We start from the raw sequence: 16,908 nt of genomic DNA on the forward strand, positions 1-16,908 counted from the left end.
ATTAGTGCTAGTGGCTAGTTTTTGTGATGTAGACACGTATCCTCTGGGAACTAGACTGAGACCCACCTTCTTGATTTTGCCACCAAACAGCCTGCAGGCTCTAACAGGCTCTAACAATGAGCTGGTGGTGAAAGCCTCCTTGCCCCTGAGCCATCTGCGGTCCCCTACTTTGGCTTTTTCCTTTGCTAACTCTCATTTTGCTCCTGTGTACTCTGAGCTCCTAGCCAAACAAGGATGCTCAGGGGGACACTGGAGCAATGGCTGGCCAGTGACTGAAGTCACCCCACTTGTCATTCCTCACCGTTAAGTGTCAGTCTCTCCATGACGGAGTTACTCACAGTTGGTGGGACTTTAAAGGTGGTTTTAGTTTTGCCTCTTCAGAGCTTGTGGCCCAGTAATGATGCCGGAGAATGTGAGCTGGCAAGCGAAACCCCCCTATTATCCTGGCTGGGCTGTCCGTGAACAGACTTTTAAACCACATGGAGTCCTCAGCAGAGGATGGCTTGGAGCGTGCAGGAGACCAGATCCAAGGGAATAAACCGCCCAGACCAGTTTGCTTTCCAGCATGGAAAGCAATAAAAGCTTTCTAGTCTCAGGGCTATTTCCTGCTCCTCTGCAGCCCTGGCAGGCTGTACCATAGCTTTAACCACAGGCTGGCTTTCCTCGCAGCAATGGAGGGAAGAGTCTGTATGTAAGTCTCAGGTCTGGCATTACCAGACTTCCTGAAACCACGGGTTTTAGTCCCAGCAGGGGAAGCTCAGCCTTTCCTCCTTCCCAGGTAGAAGAGTCGAGTACTACTGATGTCCTTGACTGCTGCACATGGGCATTGAAGATCGCCTGGTGCTTTTTGTCATTGCAGCGGTTTGCCCTGATACAAACTTCCCTTCCCTGCTTTTCGACATTGCCTCCACCCCAGAGGCTGCTGCATTTCATGGGTGGAGGAAGTGTTTTTCTGTAGATAAGCTATCAGTAAAGCTCCTTAGAATGAAAGACGTTCTCTGGGCACAAAATCATATAGATGTAACATACGTGGCCGTATGGGCAAATAAAATACCTCCTGGTAATTACACACAATAAACCAGAACAAGCTGCCCTAAGGACCTGACTCTGCTTCAACAGAGTCATTGGGAGCTTTGCTATTGACTTGACTGGCCACAGAATTAGGCCCTAAAGGGGCAGTTGGGAAGTCTCCTTGTGCAGGGGAATCTCCTGGTTGGCTCCATTCCAGCCATTCCCCGCCCTCTGCGTAAAGGGCGTGATTAGGATTGGGCAGGGGGTGAGGCTGTGCTCCTTCTGCTCCAGCAAATCTTGCCCGGCTGGCAGAGTGGCCCTAGTTGCTCCAGCCCTTTAGAGCAGCCCTTCATCTTAGAATCGCCTTTGCCCCGTTTTCCATCTGCCCCGAGCTCATGCGTGGCTGAGGAATAAGCCCAATATCTATTAGTTGTGTGTGTGTGTATTTTAGAGAGGGCCGTGTGCAAACCATATATATTAAAGAGCCATATTTACCAAAGCAAATAGATATATGACCTATATAGACAATCTCTTCGGATGATTGCCATTGCAACTGCAGTGGATTGCTGGAAATGCCTCGCTCCAGGGGGAGTTTGGCTAGCCTTGAGGGGAAAACTCTGCCAGTTGAGAACTGGCAAGACCATTCCAGCCTCCGAGCTAAGGGACCAAGATGAGCTGCAAATTCTCCTCATTAGCCGCTGGGCTTTTTCTACTGATTCTGTCAGCGTCAGCAGAAAAATTGTCTTCCTTTGTGTATAATGAGCCTTAACCAGAAGCAGCCTCCCTCTGAAAAAGTAATTTACATCAGATGAGGGAATAATGCTCCCGACTTGTCATCTCTAGGCTCCTCCTGGGCTTTTTTTTCTTTTTTCTTAAAAGGATCTGGTGTACGGTTACAAAGAGACGAGACAGCTTTTCTCTCAGCCTTGCATCTAAAGCACAAACTGATTGCAGAGGGTGGCAGAGAAAGGCGATGTTGAAAACTTTTGCACCGGTACAAAAGGGTGTCTGATGTCAGCTTTGCTTCAGGGAGGGAGGAAGGCTGGTCTTGTGGTTAAGGCACCGAGCTGGCACTCAGGAGAGCAGGATTCCAATCCTGGCTCTGCCACAGACTCATTCACTGTGTAACCTTAGTCAAATCACTTCATCCCTTCCCGTGCTCTGTTCCCTGTCTATAAAAGAGGTTATAATATTTTCTTTCTTCTATCCTTTGTCTGTTTAGATTGTGAACTCTTCAAGACAGGGACTGTATCTTATGTGTATGTACAGCAGCTAGCACCATGGGGAGCTAATCTCGGCCCAGGCATGTTGAGGCTAGAGTAATACAAATAAGTCGGGTTTTTTTCAGCTGTCTAATCGACATGCCCTGCTCATCGCTGTGAATCTTTGCACACATTTGGCAATGACACGGCTCGTCTTTGCTATGGGCTGTGTCCCCTCTTGGCAGGGAACAGCATGTCTTGGGGATAGAGAAAAGATGTTCCCTGTCTCTTCTCCTACCCCCCACACCCCCGACACACACTCTGAAGGGTCCCTAATGAGCTGGGGTGAGAATGCGGTGCTCCATTTCACTGGCCTCCTGGAAAGACCTTGGAGGAAAGCCCCTGAACAAAGCCACATTGTTTCTGATCTCCCCGCCCCCCTTCTCTAAAATGCAGTAGATGCCAGGAGTGCTCAAAGCCTCCCCTAGCTGTTTTGGCCAACCAGGCTGCTCAGCAATCAGAAAACATCCTACACGGACACGTCGGTTTCTGGATTCTCTGGGCTTGAGTCTTCTCTCACTCACGCCCAGTGCAAAGCAGGAGAAAGTCCACTGAAGTCAGTGGAGATGTACTGGTGTAAACAAGAGGGACATAAGGCCCTCAGGGTTCAGTCTTCAGCCAGGCTCCTTCCCCCCACTGAAGTCCCTTCTCCAGCAGATATAACATAAGCTTCCCCTGCTCCGTCCTCACCAACGTCCTTTGCCCCTGATCCGGAGAGATGACGGGGGAACTCCTTCTCCACGGCCTGTTCAAACTTTGTCACTTTCAATGGTGGCTTTTGTGAAGGAGGCACCAGTCTGACTGAGACTCAGCAAACTCACTTCACTCCCGTCACTAATCACCAGTGCTCAGTTGGAGGCAGTGATACTGAACCCAAAGGCCCCATAACCAATAGCCCCTTCACTATGCTAGATATAGACTGTGCTGAAATCCATACCTATTTCCCATGCTGGATGCCCCAGAAATGCCTAGATTAGATGGCAGATTTGTCGCCAGGCTGCTGCAAACATGCAGAGCCTGTGACTATTTCTGGTCCTACGCTACTAAGTAACTATCTGTCTAAAGTGCTTTTATGAGCCCCATTACTATAGCATCTGAGCACCTCATAAGCTTCAGTGTATTTGTCCTGCCCCTGTGAGGTAGGCCAGGGTTATCATGCCTTTTGTATAAGTGGGGAACTGAGGCACAAAGAGGCTAAGTGACTTGCCCAAGGTCACACAGGGAATCAGTGCCAGAGCTGGGAATTGACCCACCATCTATAGAGTCCCAGGGTCATGCCCTAACCACTGGATCATCCTTCCTTCCTAACTAGTTTCTATTTTTTTTTATCATCAACAACCTGTTGCTAAAATAATAACACACAAACCAGTACCCAATGTGCTACCATTTTGGTATGATACTCCAGGAACAATGTGCTAGCTCCCCCGATGGGTCTGCAGATAACTAACAAGCTGTTCACAAAGCCACACACCCACCAGTTACCAGGGTGTCCAGTCCCCTATACTGAGACAGACTAAGTATTATCTAGCCCATCCATGAGAAGGTGTTTCTCTGACTGCTCTTAAAAATCTCCAATGACAGAGATTTCACAGCTTCCCTAGGCAATTTGTTCCAGTGTTTAACTACCCTGACTGTTAGGAAGTTTTTTCAACTGTCTAACCTAAATCTCCTTTGCTGCAATTTAAGCCCATTACTTCTTATCCAGTCCTCAGTGGTTAAGGAGAACAATTTATCACCCTCCTCTTTATAACAACCTTTTACATACTTGAAGACTGTTATCATGTCCCCCCCTCAATCTTCTCTTCTCCAGACTAATCAAATTCAATTTTTTCAGTCTTTCCTCCTAGGTCATGTTTCCTACACCTTTAATCATTTTATCAGAGGAGTAGCTGTGTTAGTCTGTATCTACAAAGGATACAGCGAGGATTCCGGTGGCACCTTAAAGACTAACAGATTTATTTGGGCATACGCTTTCATGGGGAAAAAACTTGTCTATTGTCAAAGGCGCTAACTCATTCGCCATGTAAACTGTCTCAGTCTGAACCTCTTGTGCTCATCAGCAATCTTTTGTTTTCCTCCTGTTGCAAGACTGAAAATAGATAGTTTCTGGTCTGTTCAGAATATCCTAGAATTTCTGCAGATTAATCTAGATTTGGGTGACAGTTCTGTTAAGAAAACAATGAGGAGTCCAGTGGTACCACCAGATTCCTCATTGTTTTAATCATTTTGTTGCTCACCTCTGGACTTTGTCCAGTTTGTCCACATCTTTCCCAAAGTGTGGTGCCCAGAACGGGACGCAGCACCCCCCAGTTGAGGCTTCATGAGTGTTGAGTAGAGCTTCTCGTGTCTTACTTTTCGTGTCTTACTTCCCGTGTCTTGCTTACAACACTCCTGCTAATACATCCCAGAATGACGTTCATTTTTTTTGCAACAGCGTTACACTGTTGACTCATATTTAGTTTGTGATCCACTATCACCCCTACATCCTTTTCTGCAGTACTCTTTATTAGTACTCTTTAGGATTCTTCATTAGCCATTTCCCATTTTGTATTTGTGCAATTGATTATTCCTTCATGAGTGGAGTACTTTGCATTTGTCCTTGTTGATTGTCATCCTGTTTATTTCAGACCATTCCTCGAGTTTGTCAAGACCATTTTGAATTCTAATTCAGTCCTCAAAAGCATTTGCAACCCCTCCCAGCTTGGTATAGTCTACAGACTTTATAAGTGTCCTCTCTATGCCATTGTCCAAATCTTTTATGCTAGAACCAGACCTAGCACAGATATGTCCTTCCAGCTTGCCTGTGAACCATTGACAACTGTTCTTTGAGTGTGGTTTTCCAGCCAGTTGGAACCTTGCAATAGTTTCACCTAGGCTATATTTCCCTAGTTTGTTTATGAAAAGGTCATGAGAGACAGTATCAAAAGCCTTATTAAACTGAGATATATCACATCTAGTGCTTCCCTCCTGTCCACAAGGCTTGTTACCTCGTAGAAGAAGGATATTAGGTTGGTTTGACATGATTTATTCTTGACAAATTATATTGACTGTTACTGATCACCATATTATCTTTTAGGGGCTTACAAATTGATTGTTTGGTTATTTGCCCCATTATCTTTCTGGGCAGCAAAGTTAAGCTGACTGGTTTATAATTCCCTGGCTTGTCCCTATTCTCCTTTTTATAGACAGGTAGTATATTTGCCCTTTTCCAGTCCTCTAGGATCTCTCCTGTCCACCACAAGTTCTCAGAGATAATCTCTTATGGCTCCGAGATCTCCTCAGCTAGTCCCTTAAGTATTCTAGGATGTGTTTCACAAGGCCCTACTGACTTGAAGACATCTAACTTGTCTAAGTAATTCTTAACTTGTTCTTTCCCGATTTTAGACTCAGATCCTACCCCATTTACACTCATGTTTGTTGTCTGATTTCCGCTAACCTTTTTGATGAAAACGGAATCAACCAATGCTCTATTGTTTAGGGCAGAGTGCAGGCAGGAGGTGTGTTGGGAGTGCTGAGGATGTGGAGACAATCAGAGAACCTGAATTAAAAATCCTCTCACTGGGACCAGGGTCTGGGCACTTCTGCCCCAGCGACCCCAATCGCAACCCCCCTCCAGGCCCTGGGCTATCACTGGGCACTTAGTCCCACCACCTCAAAGTCTCATCCCTTCCCCACTCCTGAACTTGCCTGGTTATGTTAGGCAGTTGCACCAGCTGTGTGTGGGGTGCAGGTCAGGATGCAGGCTGTGCTGAGATAAGAACCAGCTATTCCTGCCGGAGCAGCCTGGGAGAGGCAGGGCTTCCTGCTGCAGCTTCCCCCACTCCTGCATTGTTCCCTCCGTCGGAGGAGTTTGAGGCAAGGGCCAGCCCAGCTCAGTCTCTGGGTCCCGGCTTGGGTTGCAGCAGAGTGGAAGCAGGGTTTGGGCAGCCAGTGTGCACAGGCAGCAGGAGTTGGAGCCCCCCTCCCGCCCTGCTCCGCATTTGAATCGCCAGGTCGGGTGCGAGGCAACTTAGACAATAAAGCTGAGATTTTCAAAGCTGCCTAGGGAATTTCAGCCTCTGGTTCCCATTCATTTTAATAGGAACTGGGCATCCGTGTTCCCTGGGCAGCTCTGAAAGCCTCAGCGGAAAGCTTTGAAAGGAGCTGAGACGCCATCCTCCTGCTCCCATCCCATCTGTAGCCCTGTTCCCTGTTCTCTCAGTGCCATGCTTTCACCTCCCAGGATGCTGTCCCCAGCCCCTCTGGGCCTGTACCTGCGCTGCCCCCATGTGCTCCCATCTCTCCTACTCCGCACTCCTTCCCACACCCTCCTATTTCCAGGCCATCCTGCCCTTGAGCTTGCAGGTGTTTTAACTCTGTTTCCCCCTCCCTGGGCACCTTGCACTCTGCTTTCGGGGGGCGCCAGTGAAAGCCGCACTGGGCGATTCTCTGCTGCAGCTGACAGAGAGAGAGATTCTGTATCGCAAGCTGCCTCCAGAGTATTTCAGCTCCTGTCGCTTCTAGATAAGGCCCTTCAGCCAGGCCAGGCCGGACCCAGAGTTTGGTTCAACCTGAGTTTGGTCTTTACTGAGTTTGTATGTGACAGTCGCCACTTGGGCTTCCTGTATTGTAGGGGTTTGCCCAGCCCCCACTGTAAGTTAGTGCAAGCTCCGGGCTGCCCTTATGCTGTGCTTCCCTGGGTCGCCCATGTGTAACCAAGAATGAGGCCGAGAGACCCTGGTAACCAGGTTCATCTCCCCAGCTGCATCCCTATGGTTTATATTAACCGGGGAAGCTCCCCTTTTCACCCTTTCAGCATGGCACTCTTGAGTGAGGGCCCATTTTTCAATGGGTGAGGAGCTGAGAGGGCAAGTGCCTCTATAATAACTTTCTAGCACTTACTAACTAATCCCAATAACGTCTGTTTTAAAGAGGTGGGGAGGGAACTGAGGCACGGGGGGAGACTTGCCTAGGTTTAGCCAGCCAGGCATTGGCAGGGCTGGAGTTAGAACACAGCCACTCCTGCTCCCCAGTGCTAAGATCCATCTGCTAGAGGCCCGGAAGATCCTTATCAAAGTGGAGGTCTTGAATTTCCAGGCCTTTCCCTTCTGAAGCCTGTGCTGCAGGTTGGAGCAGGGCCTCGGACCACAGCTGTCCTTTTTTTGTTCATCCTTCCAGCAAACACGCCCTGGGCAGCCACGAATACATCCAGCACTGCAGGAAGTTTGACATTGACATCCGGCTGCAGCTGATGAAGAGGAAGGCAGTGCGCAGCGACCTTGCCAGGATGGTGAGCAGCTGCTCTCGAGGGGGAACTGAGAATGCACTGAACTGATGCATGCTGTTGCCGATCCTTGGGGCATTGATCTCCACCGCTGCCAGGGCAGGGGTGGGGAGGGTCACCAGCTATCCCGGGGTTGCTGATTTGGGGGGACAAGGCCATGATGCCCTGCAAATTGTTGCCTCACCATCTCCCTTCCAGCGGGTTTGGTTCTGCGGCTGCTTGCCACCTCGACCCCTGCCCACCACCAGCTAAAAGTTCCCTACTCCCTGCCTTTCCCATTGCAAGCAGGGCTTGCTTTGGGAGCGCTCATTTAGTCCAGCTTCTAAACTCCAGCAATTCATCCTTGAATCCTTCCCAAACGCAGAGAGATTTGCTAGGCACGGCTCTACAGAGGAAGCCATGGATGTTAGAGATGGAAAAGACCCATTTGATACATCTAGTCTATCCCCTGCCCAATATGAGATTGTTCCTTGCATCTGCCCATGCTAGTTCTAAATGTATCAAGCAACGGGGCACTGGGGGTACTACTGCACAGCCCTGCAGATCTCAGTGTCAGGAAACGTTCCCCGATTATTGTCAGTGTAGGTTGTCCCTTATGTTAATTTAATCACAACACTCTCGGCTAGAACCCTCCTCAGTGATCCTGCCGAACCCAGGAGTCCCTACACGCTTCTCAGCAGACATGGAGCTAGCAGCTGAGACCTTCAAAGATACTTACTTTTCAGTGGGAAGTTGGTATCTCAAATGACATCAGTGACTTTGCAGATGTCAGCCAGAAAGTCATACTAGGTACAGCCAGCATCCCTGACCGGGAGGGGTTAACGCTAGCAGATCAGATGCACCTAAACAGGTCTCTTTCTCCTACAGGTGAACGATGACCAGAGCCCTTCCACGCTCAACCATTACATTCACCTGCAGGAGAGGCCAATCAAGCAGACCATCAGCAGGTAAAGAGGAGGGGACAAGTGGTGATGTGAGGTGTACAGCTCCCATTGGGGGTGCCGAGGGGTTTGGATGGGGGTGTGCTGAGCAGGAGGGTGGAGGAACATAAATGGATCCAGGCAGCAAGGCACTTGCGCTGCTTTCCTGGGGCTGCACTTGAATGCCGTTCGCGTGAGAGGGATGGGCTGTGCGGTGAGAATTGGTGCAGAGGCGCCTCCATGGCTACCTCTCGTGCTCCCTCTCTCTAAGCTGAGTTCTCTCCTATCTCCTCCAATCCAGGCAAGCCCTGAGTCTCCTCTTCGACACCTTCCACAATGAGGTTGACACCTTCCTAGCAGCCGAGGTGAGTGTGGCTTGCCTGGGACAGGATGGGCCCTGTACTTGGACCCACACCAGTACAGAGCGCAGCAATTTAACAGTTGGGGGTGAGGGGCATATCTGGGCTTGTCTACACACAGAAGTTGCTCCAGTTTAACTTAAATCAGCTGTAAAAACAATTTTAGCAGAGCCAGTGCAAACCCCAGTGTGGACATGCTTATTAGATTGCACCTGGTTTATAGCAGTTTAGTTGCACTTGTAAACCGGGCCTCGTCTACATGAGAAAGTTGCACCTACTTAATTTAAATGGGTTTTTAATCTGATTTCATTGAAGCCGCGCACACGGCTGTGTGGACACACATTTCCGCTTAAGGGGGTTTATTGTAGTTAAGCTAAACCAAAACAAACCACTCTTAAACTGATCTCAGCTCAGGTCCATTTGGAAGACTTTGCTGGTATAGCTACATCAGTATACTATACCGGCAAAGCGCTCCTAGGCCATGTCTACACTCTAGGGACTGCAGTGACATAGCTATGCCACCATTACCCCACTCTGACACAGCCTACAGGAGTTTTTCCGTCACTGTAGGAACTCCACCTCCCTGAACAATGGTAGCTAGGTTGACACAAGCGTTCTTCCGTCCACATAGCTGTGTCCACGTTAGGGGTTAGGTCACCATAGCTATATCAGGCACGGATGTGGATATTTCACATCCCCAACCCATGTAGTTATGTCAACCTACATTTTAAGTGTAGACCAGGCCCCAGTGTGGATAGAGCTTATACCCACAAAATTGCACAGCTGTGTCAGTCTCAGACCACATCTTCTCACACCCTGGACCAACATAGTGATGCCAGGAAAAGTTTGTAGAGTAGATCTGGTTTCAGAGTATCCACACACACAGTAGCCACAGCTTAACTAAACCAGTTTAAAACCACACCGTTAGTGGATCCAGTGCCATTTGTGTGTGAAGACCAGAGTTGCGAGTGTGATTGGACTCCACAATGCCAGTCTTAGTGCTTCTAACAATACTTTGCCACTCCATAGCAACTGTCATCTACAGATCTCAGAGCACCCTTCATATGTGGGTCAGTGTTCTCCCTGTTGTACGGAGACGGGAAGGGACTGGCCCAAGGGAGTGGGGCCAGAGCTCAGATCTCCTGACTTCCAGGCCTTTGCTCTCACCACTAGGGAACGCTGATTCCTGTAATGAAGGTCCCATGGGGCTTTCTGTTCTGGTGGTGGGGGCATTAGTTACCTACTTGATTTTCAGTCCTATCCTCTGGGACCCAGTGCATGTCTGCCCGTCACTCACATGCAGGTTTTTCCTGCTAAACCTCAGGGCCAATAAGCCTGTCTTGTTTTCACTAGACATGGCCGCGCCTGTAAAAGGATTGCTGACCTGATCCTGAACCTGAACCTTCTCTGCCTTATTTCACATTATGTTGACTCTCTACTTCCTCATTCCAGTCAGGGATCCCTCATCAAAGCCAGTCCTCACCAGTTTTCCAGCCCAGCTTCGCAGAGGCAAGAGGCTGAAATAAGTCTAGAAGAGGGTGCCCCACCTAGGGGTTAGAGCAGAGAACTGAGCGTCAGGACTCCTGGGTTCTTTTATAGTTTTGCCACTGACTCCCCTCAGGCAAGTCGTTTCACCTCCCTGTGCCTTGGTTCCCCATCTGTAAGATGAAGATAGAACTTACCCGCCTGCTGGGATGGCAGTGAGGGTTAAATCATTAATGATTGTAAAGTGCTTTGAGATCCCATGAGGGAAGGAGCTATAGAATGTGTATAATTACTATGATCCAAAACAAAATCTGACCCTTTATCCTTGGTCATTAATTTTTACACAGTCTTTAATTGATAAGAAGACCAGGCACTTGCTCTCTATGTCTCTTTCATGTGTGGATCTCAGAGTGCTTGGCAAAGAAGGGTAGAGGCCATTATCCCTATTTTTACAGATGGGAAAACCGAGGCACAGACCAGTGAAGTGACCCGCTCAGGGTCACACTGCATGGCCATGGGTGGAACCCAGGTCTCCTGGCTCCCAGCTTGGTGTACTAGACCAGGGATTTGTCATAGTATGGACAGCAGCAGCCCCTAGTGTCAACTCCAGCTCCATGGTTTGAGGTGTCCTGGCTGGAGTTCCATATGAAGGAGTGGCACTGGCAGCATCATGCGTGTCCATAATGCTCAGCTTGGGAACCTCAGGGTTAGACCATGCCACCTCCATTTCAATAAGTGTAGGTATCCGCTCCCTACCCAGTCCAAAATCAGTCCTGAGTATCAAGTCTCAAGCCAAACAGATGAAAGAGTGCTGAGAATCCCACATCCCTGTGACACTGGGACCTGGGGAATGAGTCATAGCCTTACTTAGCTGATGAGGTATGGCCCCTGGGTCTCTCGCACATGACCGGGTGGGGCAGAGCCGCAAACTTCCCCTTTGTGCTCTCCCAGTGCCAAACCCACATGTCAAAGGTGCCAGGATCCTGCCTGCTCAGCAGCAGGCCTGCTCCCAGCCAGGTCTGCAGAGAATCAAGGATGTATGATGAACCATGAGGAGACAGATACTGGGCTGGGAACTTGCTCAGCAGTGGCTCTGTCTTTCCTTTTGGGCTGTCTTGTTGGCGGGGACACAAGAATGCAGGTGGGGGTGGGCACCTACAAGGCATTATCCCCGCCATCTCCTGTTGCAGTCTGTTTGCATGTGGCTTTCTTTAGGTGCCACAGAGTCTCCTCTTTCTCTCCTGGCACCTCCTGGCTAGATGTACCTCCCGAGGGTGGAGGGGGTACAAAAATGGAGGACAGGGCAAAGCTCAAGTGTCCAGCACAGTGCAGAGATCACAAAGGGTCTCATTCCCCCCCCACCCCAACTCTATTTTTGGTAGCTGGGATGCAGATGGGCAGTGCATATGCCATGGGACCCTCCTCTCCACCTCTTCTGGGCAGGTCCAGACCAGGAACTCCTTGGCTTTCCATCCACTCCCTTCCTCCTCCTGGGCTGCTGCTTTATCTCAAGCATAATCCTTCTGCGCTCAGCCCCCTTGCCACCTCTGCACGGCTGCTTGCACTCACCTGGCCCAAGAGAGAGAGGTCTCTCCCAGGATGCCTGAGCATGGGTAGAGCTGGGACTGGCTGGACTGCGAATGCTACCGGTGGAGTCAGATAGAATGTGCTGTGGTGGGACAGAGGTGGTTAAAACGCAGGCGTCCTTGGGCCAGAGTTCCAGTGGATCTCCTTATGGCCCCTGCTGTCAGTCCAAAAGCTGGCTATCATGTCAGCATACCCCATCAGTGGTGGTAAGGTCAAGCCATCTGGCTGCGTGTCCGCACTGCGCAGTGGAGTCTGAGACCATGAGCCTCTCCCTGCTTTCTCTTCCAGGGAGACTTCCAGCTGAAAGCCGACCGGGTGATCCAGTCCGTCATGGCCATTTGCAATGCCCTGGCTGCTGTGGAGTCCCAGGAAATCACTGGAGCCCTGAACCAGCTGCCAGCCTGCCCTTCTCGCATGCAGCCCAAAATCCAGAAGGTAAGAGGCCAGGACCCAGAAGCTCCTCAGCAGGGGGGCTGAGCTTGGAGGAAAGGGGTGAAATTAAAGGGAAACTGAGGCTGGGCATTAACGGTGTGTGTATGAGCCGCGGTGGGGCTTCTGGCTGGGGAGATCTTTCTAGGCTGTGGAATAATCTCCCTGGGGAAGGGTGGGAGCATCATCTCTTGAGATCTGGCAAAGCCCAGCATAACAGACAGTACAGCGGGGAGCAGTCCGTCCGTGAGCTGGCTTCACAGGGCTTGATCCAAAGGCAGTGGCGGGAATCCTTCAGTGGACACTGGATCGGGCCCATAGATTTCAAAGCCAGCAAGGCTCTGATCGGCTACCATAAGCTAGTGATCAAGATCCCCTTGACCTCTTGTGTAGCCCAAGGCCAGAGAATGTCACCTAGTGGTTCCCTCCACTGCAGGCGACATTCTTCCCTGCTACAAAACTGAGCCTCGAAACTCGCCCCTGAACTGGACTGTATCTCCTAGGCAGAGATCCGGTCTCATTTCAAGAGCTGGTTAATCTCACAGTGAAGAGCCCATATGTGAGAACCCAGCTTCCCAGACTGGAGAGGGCTTCTAGGCACATTTAGGTAGGGTAGTGGGTGCAAATAAAGGGAATCTGGCCCCTTTTCATCTGTTTTTTACACACACACCCCCCGCGCCAACATACCACATGTAAAATTCCTGAACAGCTGAAACTGTGCAACTGCCTTCGCTGTATTTCCTTGTTTGCTGCTGCTTGAGTGGCGGGGAATGGAAAGGCTCTGGGAGGCTGTTACATAAAGTAGCTGGCTTGGACAATTGCTTACAGCTGCGTCTGAGGGCACTGGAATAACCTTAACATTGCTCTTCTGGTTTCTTTTTCCTTGACAGGATCCAAATGTTCTGGCCGTGAGGGAAAATCGGGGTAATTTCTCTTCTCCGCTCATTCTGTTGCAGAATTCTTGGTGCTTTTGATCTTCAGTCGCCTCCCCCCTATTTAGAGTGGGACAAACTTAAAAAAAAAACTTTTTGTGGGGGGGGAGGGGGGAATGGCCTTTTTGGGGAGAGGATTTATCATTTTTTCTCCATTTCCAACAAAAAACCTGAAATGTTCGGTTTTCAGGGGGGGTTTGCCCCCGACTTGTTCCCTCTGAAAAAGATCCACATGCAGAGTCATGTCAGCTTGAAATAATTTAATCAGCCCCAAAAAAACGTCCCACAATGTGCTTGAGCCCCTAGGCAGGTCACTATGCAGGGTGTGGGTAGGGCATGGCCATCTGTAGCAGGATAGAGGCAACTGGAGCTTCCATCATGGGCTGGCAGTACCGGAGACCTCCCCACCAAGGTCCAGCGTGAGGGGAGGGGAAGGGAGGGGAGATGGGGGGGCATCATTCCAGAACATCCCTGTTTCATGCCTCATCTGCGCTCCCTTACAGAGAAGGTCGTGGAGACCTTGACAGCCGCCATCTTGGATCTGGTAGAGCTTTACTGCAACACCTTCAACGCAGACTTCCAGACGGCGGTGCATGGAAACAGGAAGCACCATCTGAGCCAGGAGGCCTGTCTCCTCACCTGTCCCCTCTCCTTCACTGTCTACGCCACGCACCGCATCCCTATCACCTGGGCAGCGAGGTACGAGGGCTTAGCCGCGTGTCCCTGCTGGGCGGTGAAGGTTGATTGGGGGAGATCCCTACCCATGTGCCTGGCTCCTTGTCTGGAGTTACATCTCAGGATACCCCTTCGCTCCGTCTGGTCTGCGGCCCCCTAGCCAGTGTGGTCTCTCCCCGGAGGCCAGAAGCCTTGGGCCATGGCTGCAGCTGCACAGTTCAAAGGCATGTTAAGTGTCTGGAATCCCGCCCTCATTCTAAGGCTCTCGGCCCTGCCTTAGTCTGACAAAGAGCATCTGGGCTGATTGCCCCGGTCCACGTCGCCCTCTCGCATCCTCTAGGCTGGCATCCTACAGACAGCATTGGGAAGAGCCTGCAGCAGGGCTGGGAGGGGACAAGGCATGAATTGGGGGGGCATCACAGTCTCTTAGCATCCTTTATGAGGACACTCGGTCCTCGTGTTCCAGGGCGTCAGTAGCTGAGGTCAGGGAGATATCTCCCTTTGCAGTGGAGTATGGGACAACTAGGTACGCCAGAGGTTAGCACAACTTCCCCTGGACCTTCTGGCAAAGGCCACTCTTAGGACCAGAAGCACTACTGATCTGCTCTGTTCCACACCCCACACCCAGCTTAGGCATTACTGAGTCGTGGATACTTGGCTGCAATGAACATATAATGTATGTCTACCCCCACCCCCACCCTCTCCATGCCATGTTACTCTCACCCCTGCGTGGTGAGATGTGTCCAGAGCTCCAGCTGGATTTCTGCAGGGAAGACAGGAGGACAATGTACATGTGGGTGTCTTGGGCCTTGACACTGCAATGGACCATCGAATTCAGAGCTGGTAAAGGCCTATATAGGCTCATAGTCCATCCCTCACTGCTCTGCCAGGGCTGCAGAGAGTGCCCTGATGGGGGGTGTATCAGAGCCAGCGGGCTCCTGGGGATAGACAGGTCAGAGACAGAACCGGAGCTGGCTGAGGGGTTCATTCCTACTTGGAAAGGCTGCAGCAAGGGTTAGTTAGTTCACTGAATGGTTGTCTCATCCCTGCCATAATCTAGAAGCAAACAGAGACCTTCCTCGCCCTACCTGCACGCCCCGTAATGATAATACAGAATACGCCAGGAATATGGGCCTAGGCAGAGTCAAAGCTCGGGATGCCGGAGCCCCCGGAAATTCAGCCCGTTGGTGCTATGCTGGTGGGTGTTAGAGGAAGCCCTGGCAGGGAGGGAGGGGAGCTGAGCCTTCGTCTTGCTGCAGGGAGAGGAGTCAGAGGGGCTTGCAAGAGGCTGCGGAGAGCTAGTGGCGCCAGTGAGGGGGCCTGGTGCAGTTGAGCTCTGCAGCGCTCTCCGTAGCCCAGCCCAGCCCCGTTTGCGCAGGAATGTTCTGGGAGAGCTCATCGCAGCAGGCTCCCCCCGGCTCAAGCCTGCTGCAGTCCTAGAGACTGTGACAGATGGGCCCGTTCTCAGCGAGGGCTTGTGCCCTGGCGGCCAGTGGCTGTCTGGGCTTTTTATCCTGGGTGGATAAGGGGACAATGAGACGTGTGTGGTGAGGGGGAGGGTTGTGTGCGTATGTCGGGGGGCTGGGGTGGGGTGGAGGGGATGCTCCTTTGTTAGCTGCCTGGGTTGGATGCCTATGTTTCACCCATCGCAGGGAGGATGCCCATTGGTAAACCACGCTCCTGGCTACGGCTGGCCGCCTTACAGAGCTCTGCAGCTCCAGCAACACGAGCCCGCGAAGGGGGTAGGAGGCGGCAGTGGTAGTAGCAGCCGCCCCTCCAGGGACCCCTCGCCTTTGTCCCATCCTTAATGTATTCCAGTTGGTGATTGACTCCGAACAAAGGAAGTAGCCTGGGAAATCCAGGCATCCTCTGACCTTTGTTACCCCGCCACGCTCGGCACCTGTCACATGGCTGCATCCTTCTGGGAGACCCCCATGTGATGGCATTCTGTGGCATATGTCGATCTGACTGTCTGGAAGGAGTTGGGCCTTCTCTCGGTAGCTTCCCCCATCTTTCCCAAAGGGGTAACAGCCTGGGAGAAAGATCCCATGGCTGATCTGGAGAGGCAGTGGAGAAAGGGGGATAAAATCCCCCACCCTGAGCTGAAATGTTCTGGGGAGGGGAATGGGCTAAGAGGAGACAGGGAGTTTGTGCTCAGAGTCAGCTGCCCCCTCTAGAGAGAGTCGTGCGTCTGATCTCGGCAGATGAACCAGTTTGGGTTATAGTAAGATTGCCACAAACCTTGGCCTGAAATTCCAGCCTTGCTGGCCACCCAAACCTGAGAAACATTTGTTCAGTGTCCCCTCAAGCCCCCAGTGTCTTGCATTATCATGGAGGTGCCCGGCCCTCTGGATTCCAACCGCAGACCACAGCAGAGGACCCCCACCCCGGGCAGCATTGCTGACCCTTCTGTGTAAGCTCCAGAAATTTGGTGAGGAAAGCTGTCCTCCCCAGATCTCTGAGCCCAGTTTCATGGACCCACGGGCCAGATTCTGGGGCCACTGATTTCCATGGAGCTTTGCACCAGCTGAAAATTTGGCCCCAGAGCTGGGCTAAGGATCCAAGGTCTGTTTCTCCCTTTGCCGCATAGCTGGTGGTGTCACTTACCCCTATGCCAAGCAAGTGTCAATCCCTACAGCAATGTAAGTGAGTGGAGAAAGTCTGACCTGGTAGCATTTTACAGACCCAAGGTGCAAGGCAGTGGGGAATCGAGTCTTGGAGGGAGGGAGACTTATCCAGATCTCCGCATCTTCGTCTGAGCTCAGTCCAGGGCTTGTCCAATCCCATTGGGGCCCCTAGAAGATGTCAGGTACATTTGAAAGGCTTCGGTTTACCTGTCACCTGCTAGATTTGGAATAAACCAAGCCATTTCCCCTGCACGCTGCTCCTGCTTTGTGTGCCGCTATGAGATGGGAGGAGGGAAAGGGGCAGGGAGGAGAGAAGGAAGGAAGAGATGAGGAATTGGAGGAGAGGGAGACGGATATG

General features: G+C 51.2%; 1 protein-coding gene across 2 annotated transcripts in view; it reads left to right on the forward strand.

Moving 5' to 3' along the window:
- The window catches only part of PIK3C2B (phosphatidylinositol-4-phosphate 3-kinase catalytic subunit type 2 beta), an 84,369-nt gene that overhangs the window by 39,342 nt on the left and 28,119 nt on the right, over positions 1–16,908 (forward strand). For both annotated transcript variants that reach the window (XM_054028040.1, XM_054028041.1), the window contains 6 exons: positions 7,431–7,542; positions 8,404–8,483; positions 8,758–8,821; positions 12,176–12,322; positions 13,207–13,240; positions 13,752–13,947. In XM_054028040.1, coding sequence (XP_053884015.1) covers positions 7,431–7,542; positions 8,404–8,483; positions 8,758–8,821; positions 12,176–12,322; positions 13,207–13,240; positions 13,752–13,947 — 633 coding nt within the window. The remainder of the gene's footprint in view (positions 1–7,430; positions 7,543–8,403; positions 8,484–8,757; positions 8,822–12,175; positions 12,323–13,206; positions 13,241–13,751; positions 13,948–16,908) is intronic.

This window comes from Malaclemys terrapin, chromosome 4 (genome assembly GCF_027887155.1).
Source record: "Malaclemys terrapin pileata isolate rMalTer1 chromosome 4, rMalTer1.hap1, whole genome shotgun sequence".
NCBI lineage: Eukaryota > Metazoa > Chordata > Testudines > Emydidae > Malaclemys > Malaclemys terrapin.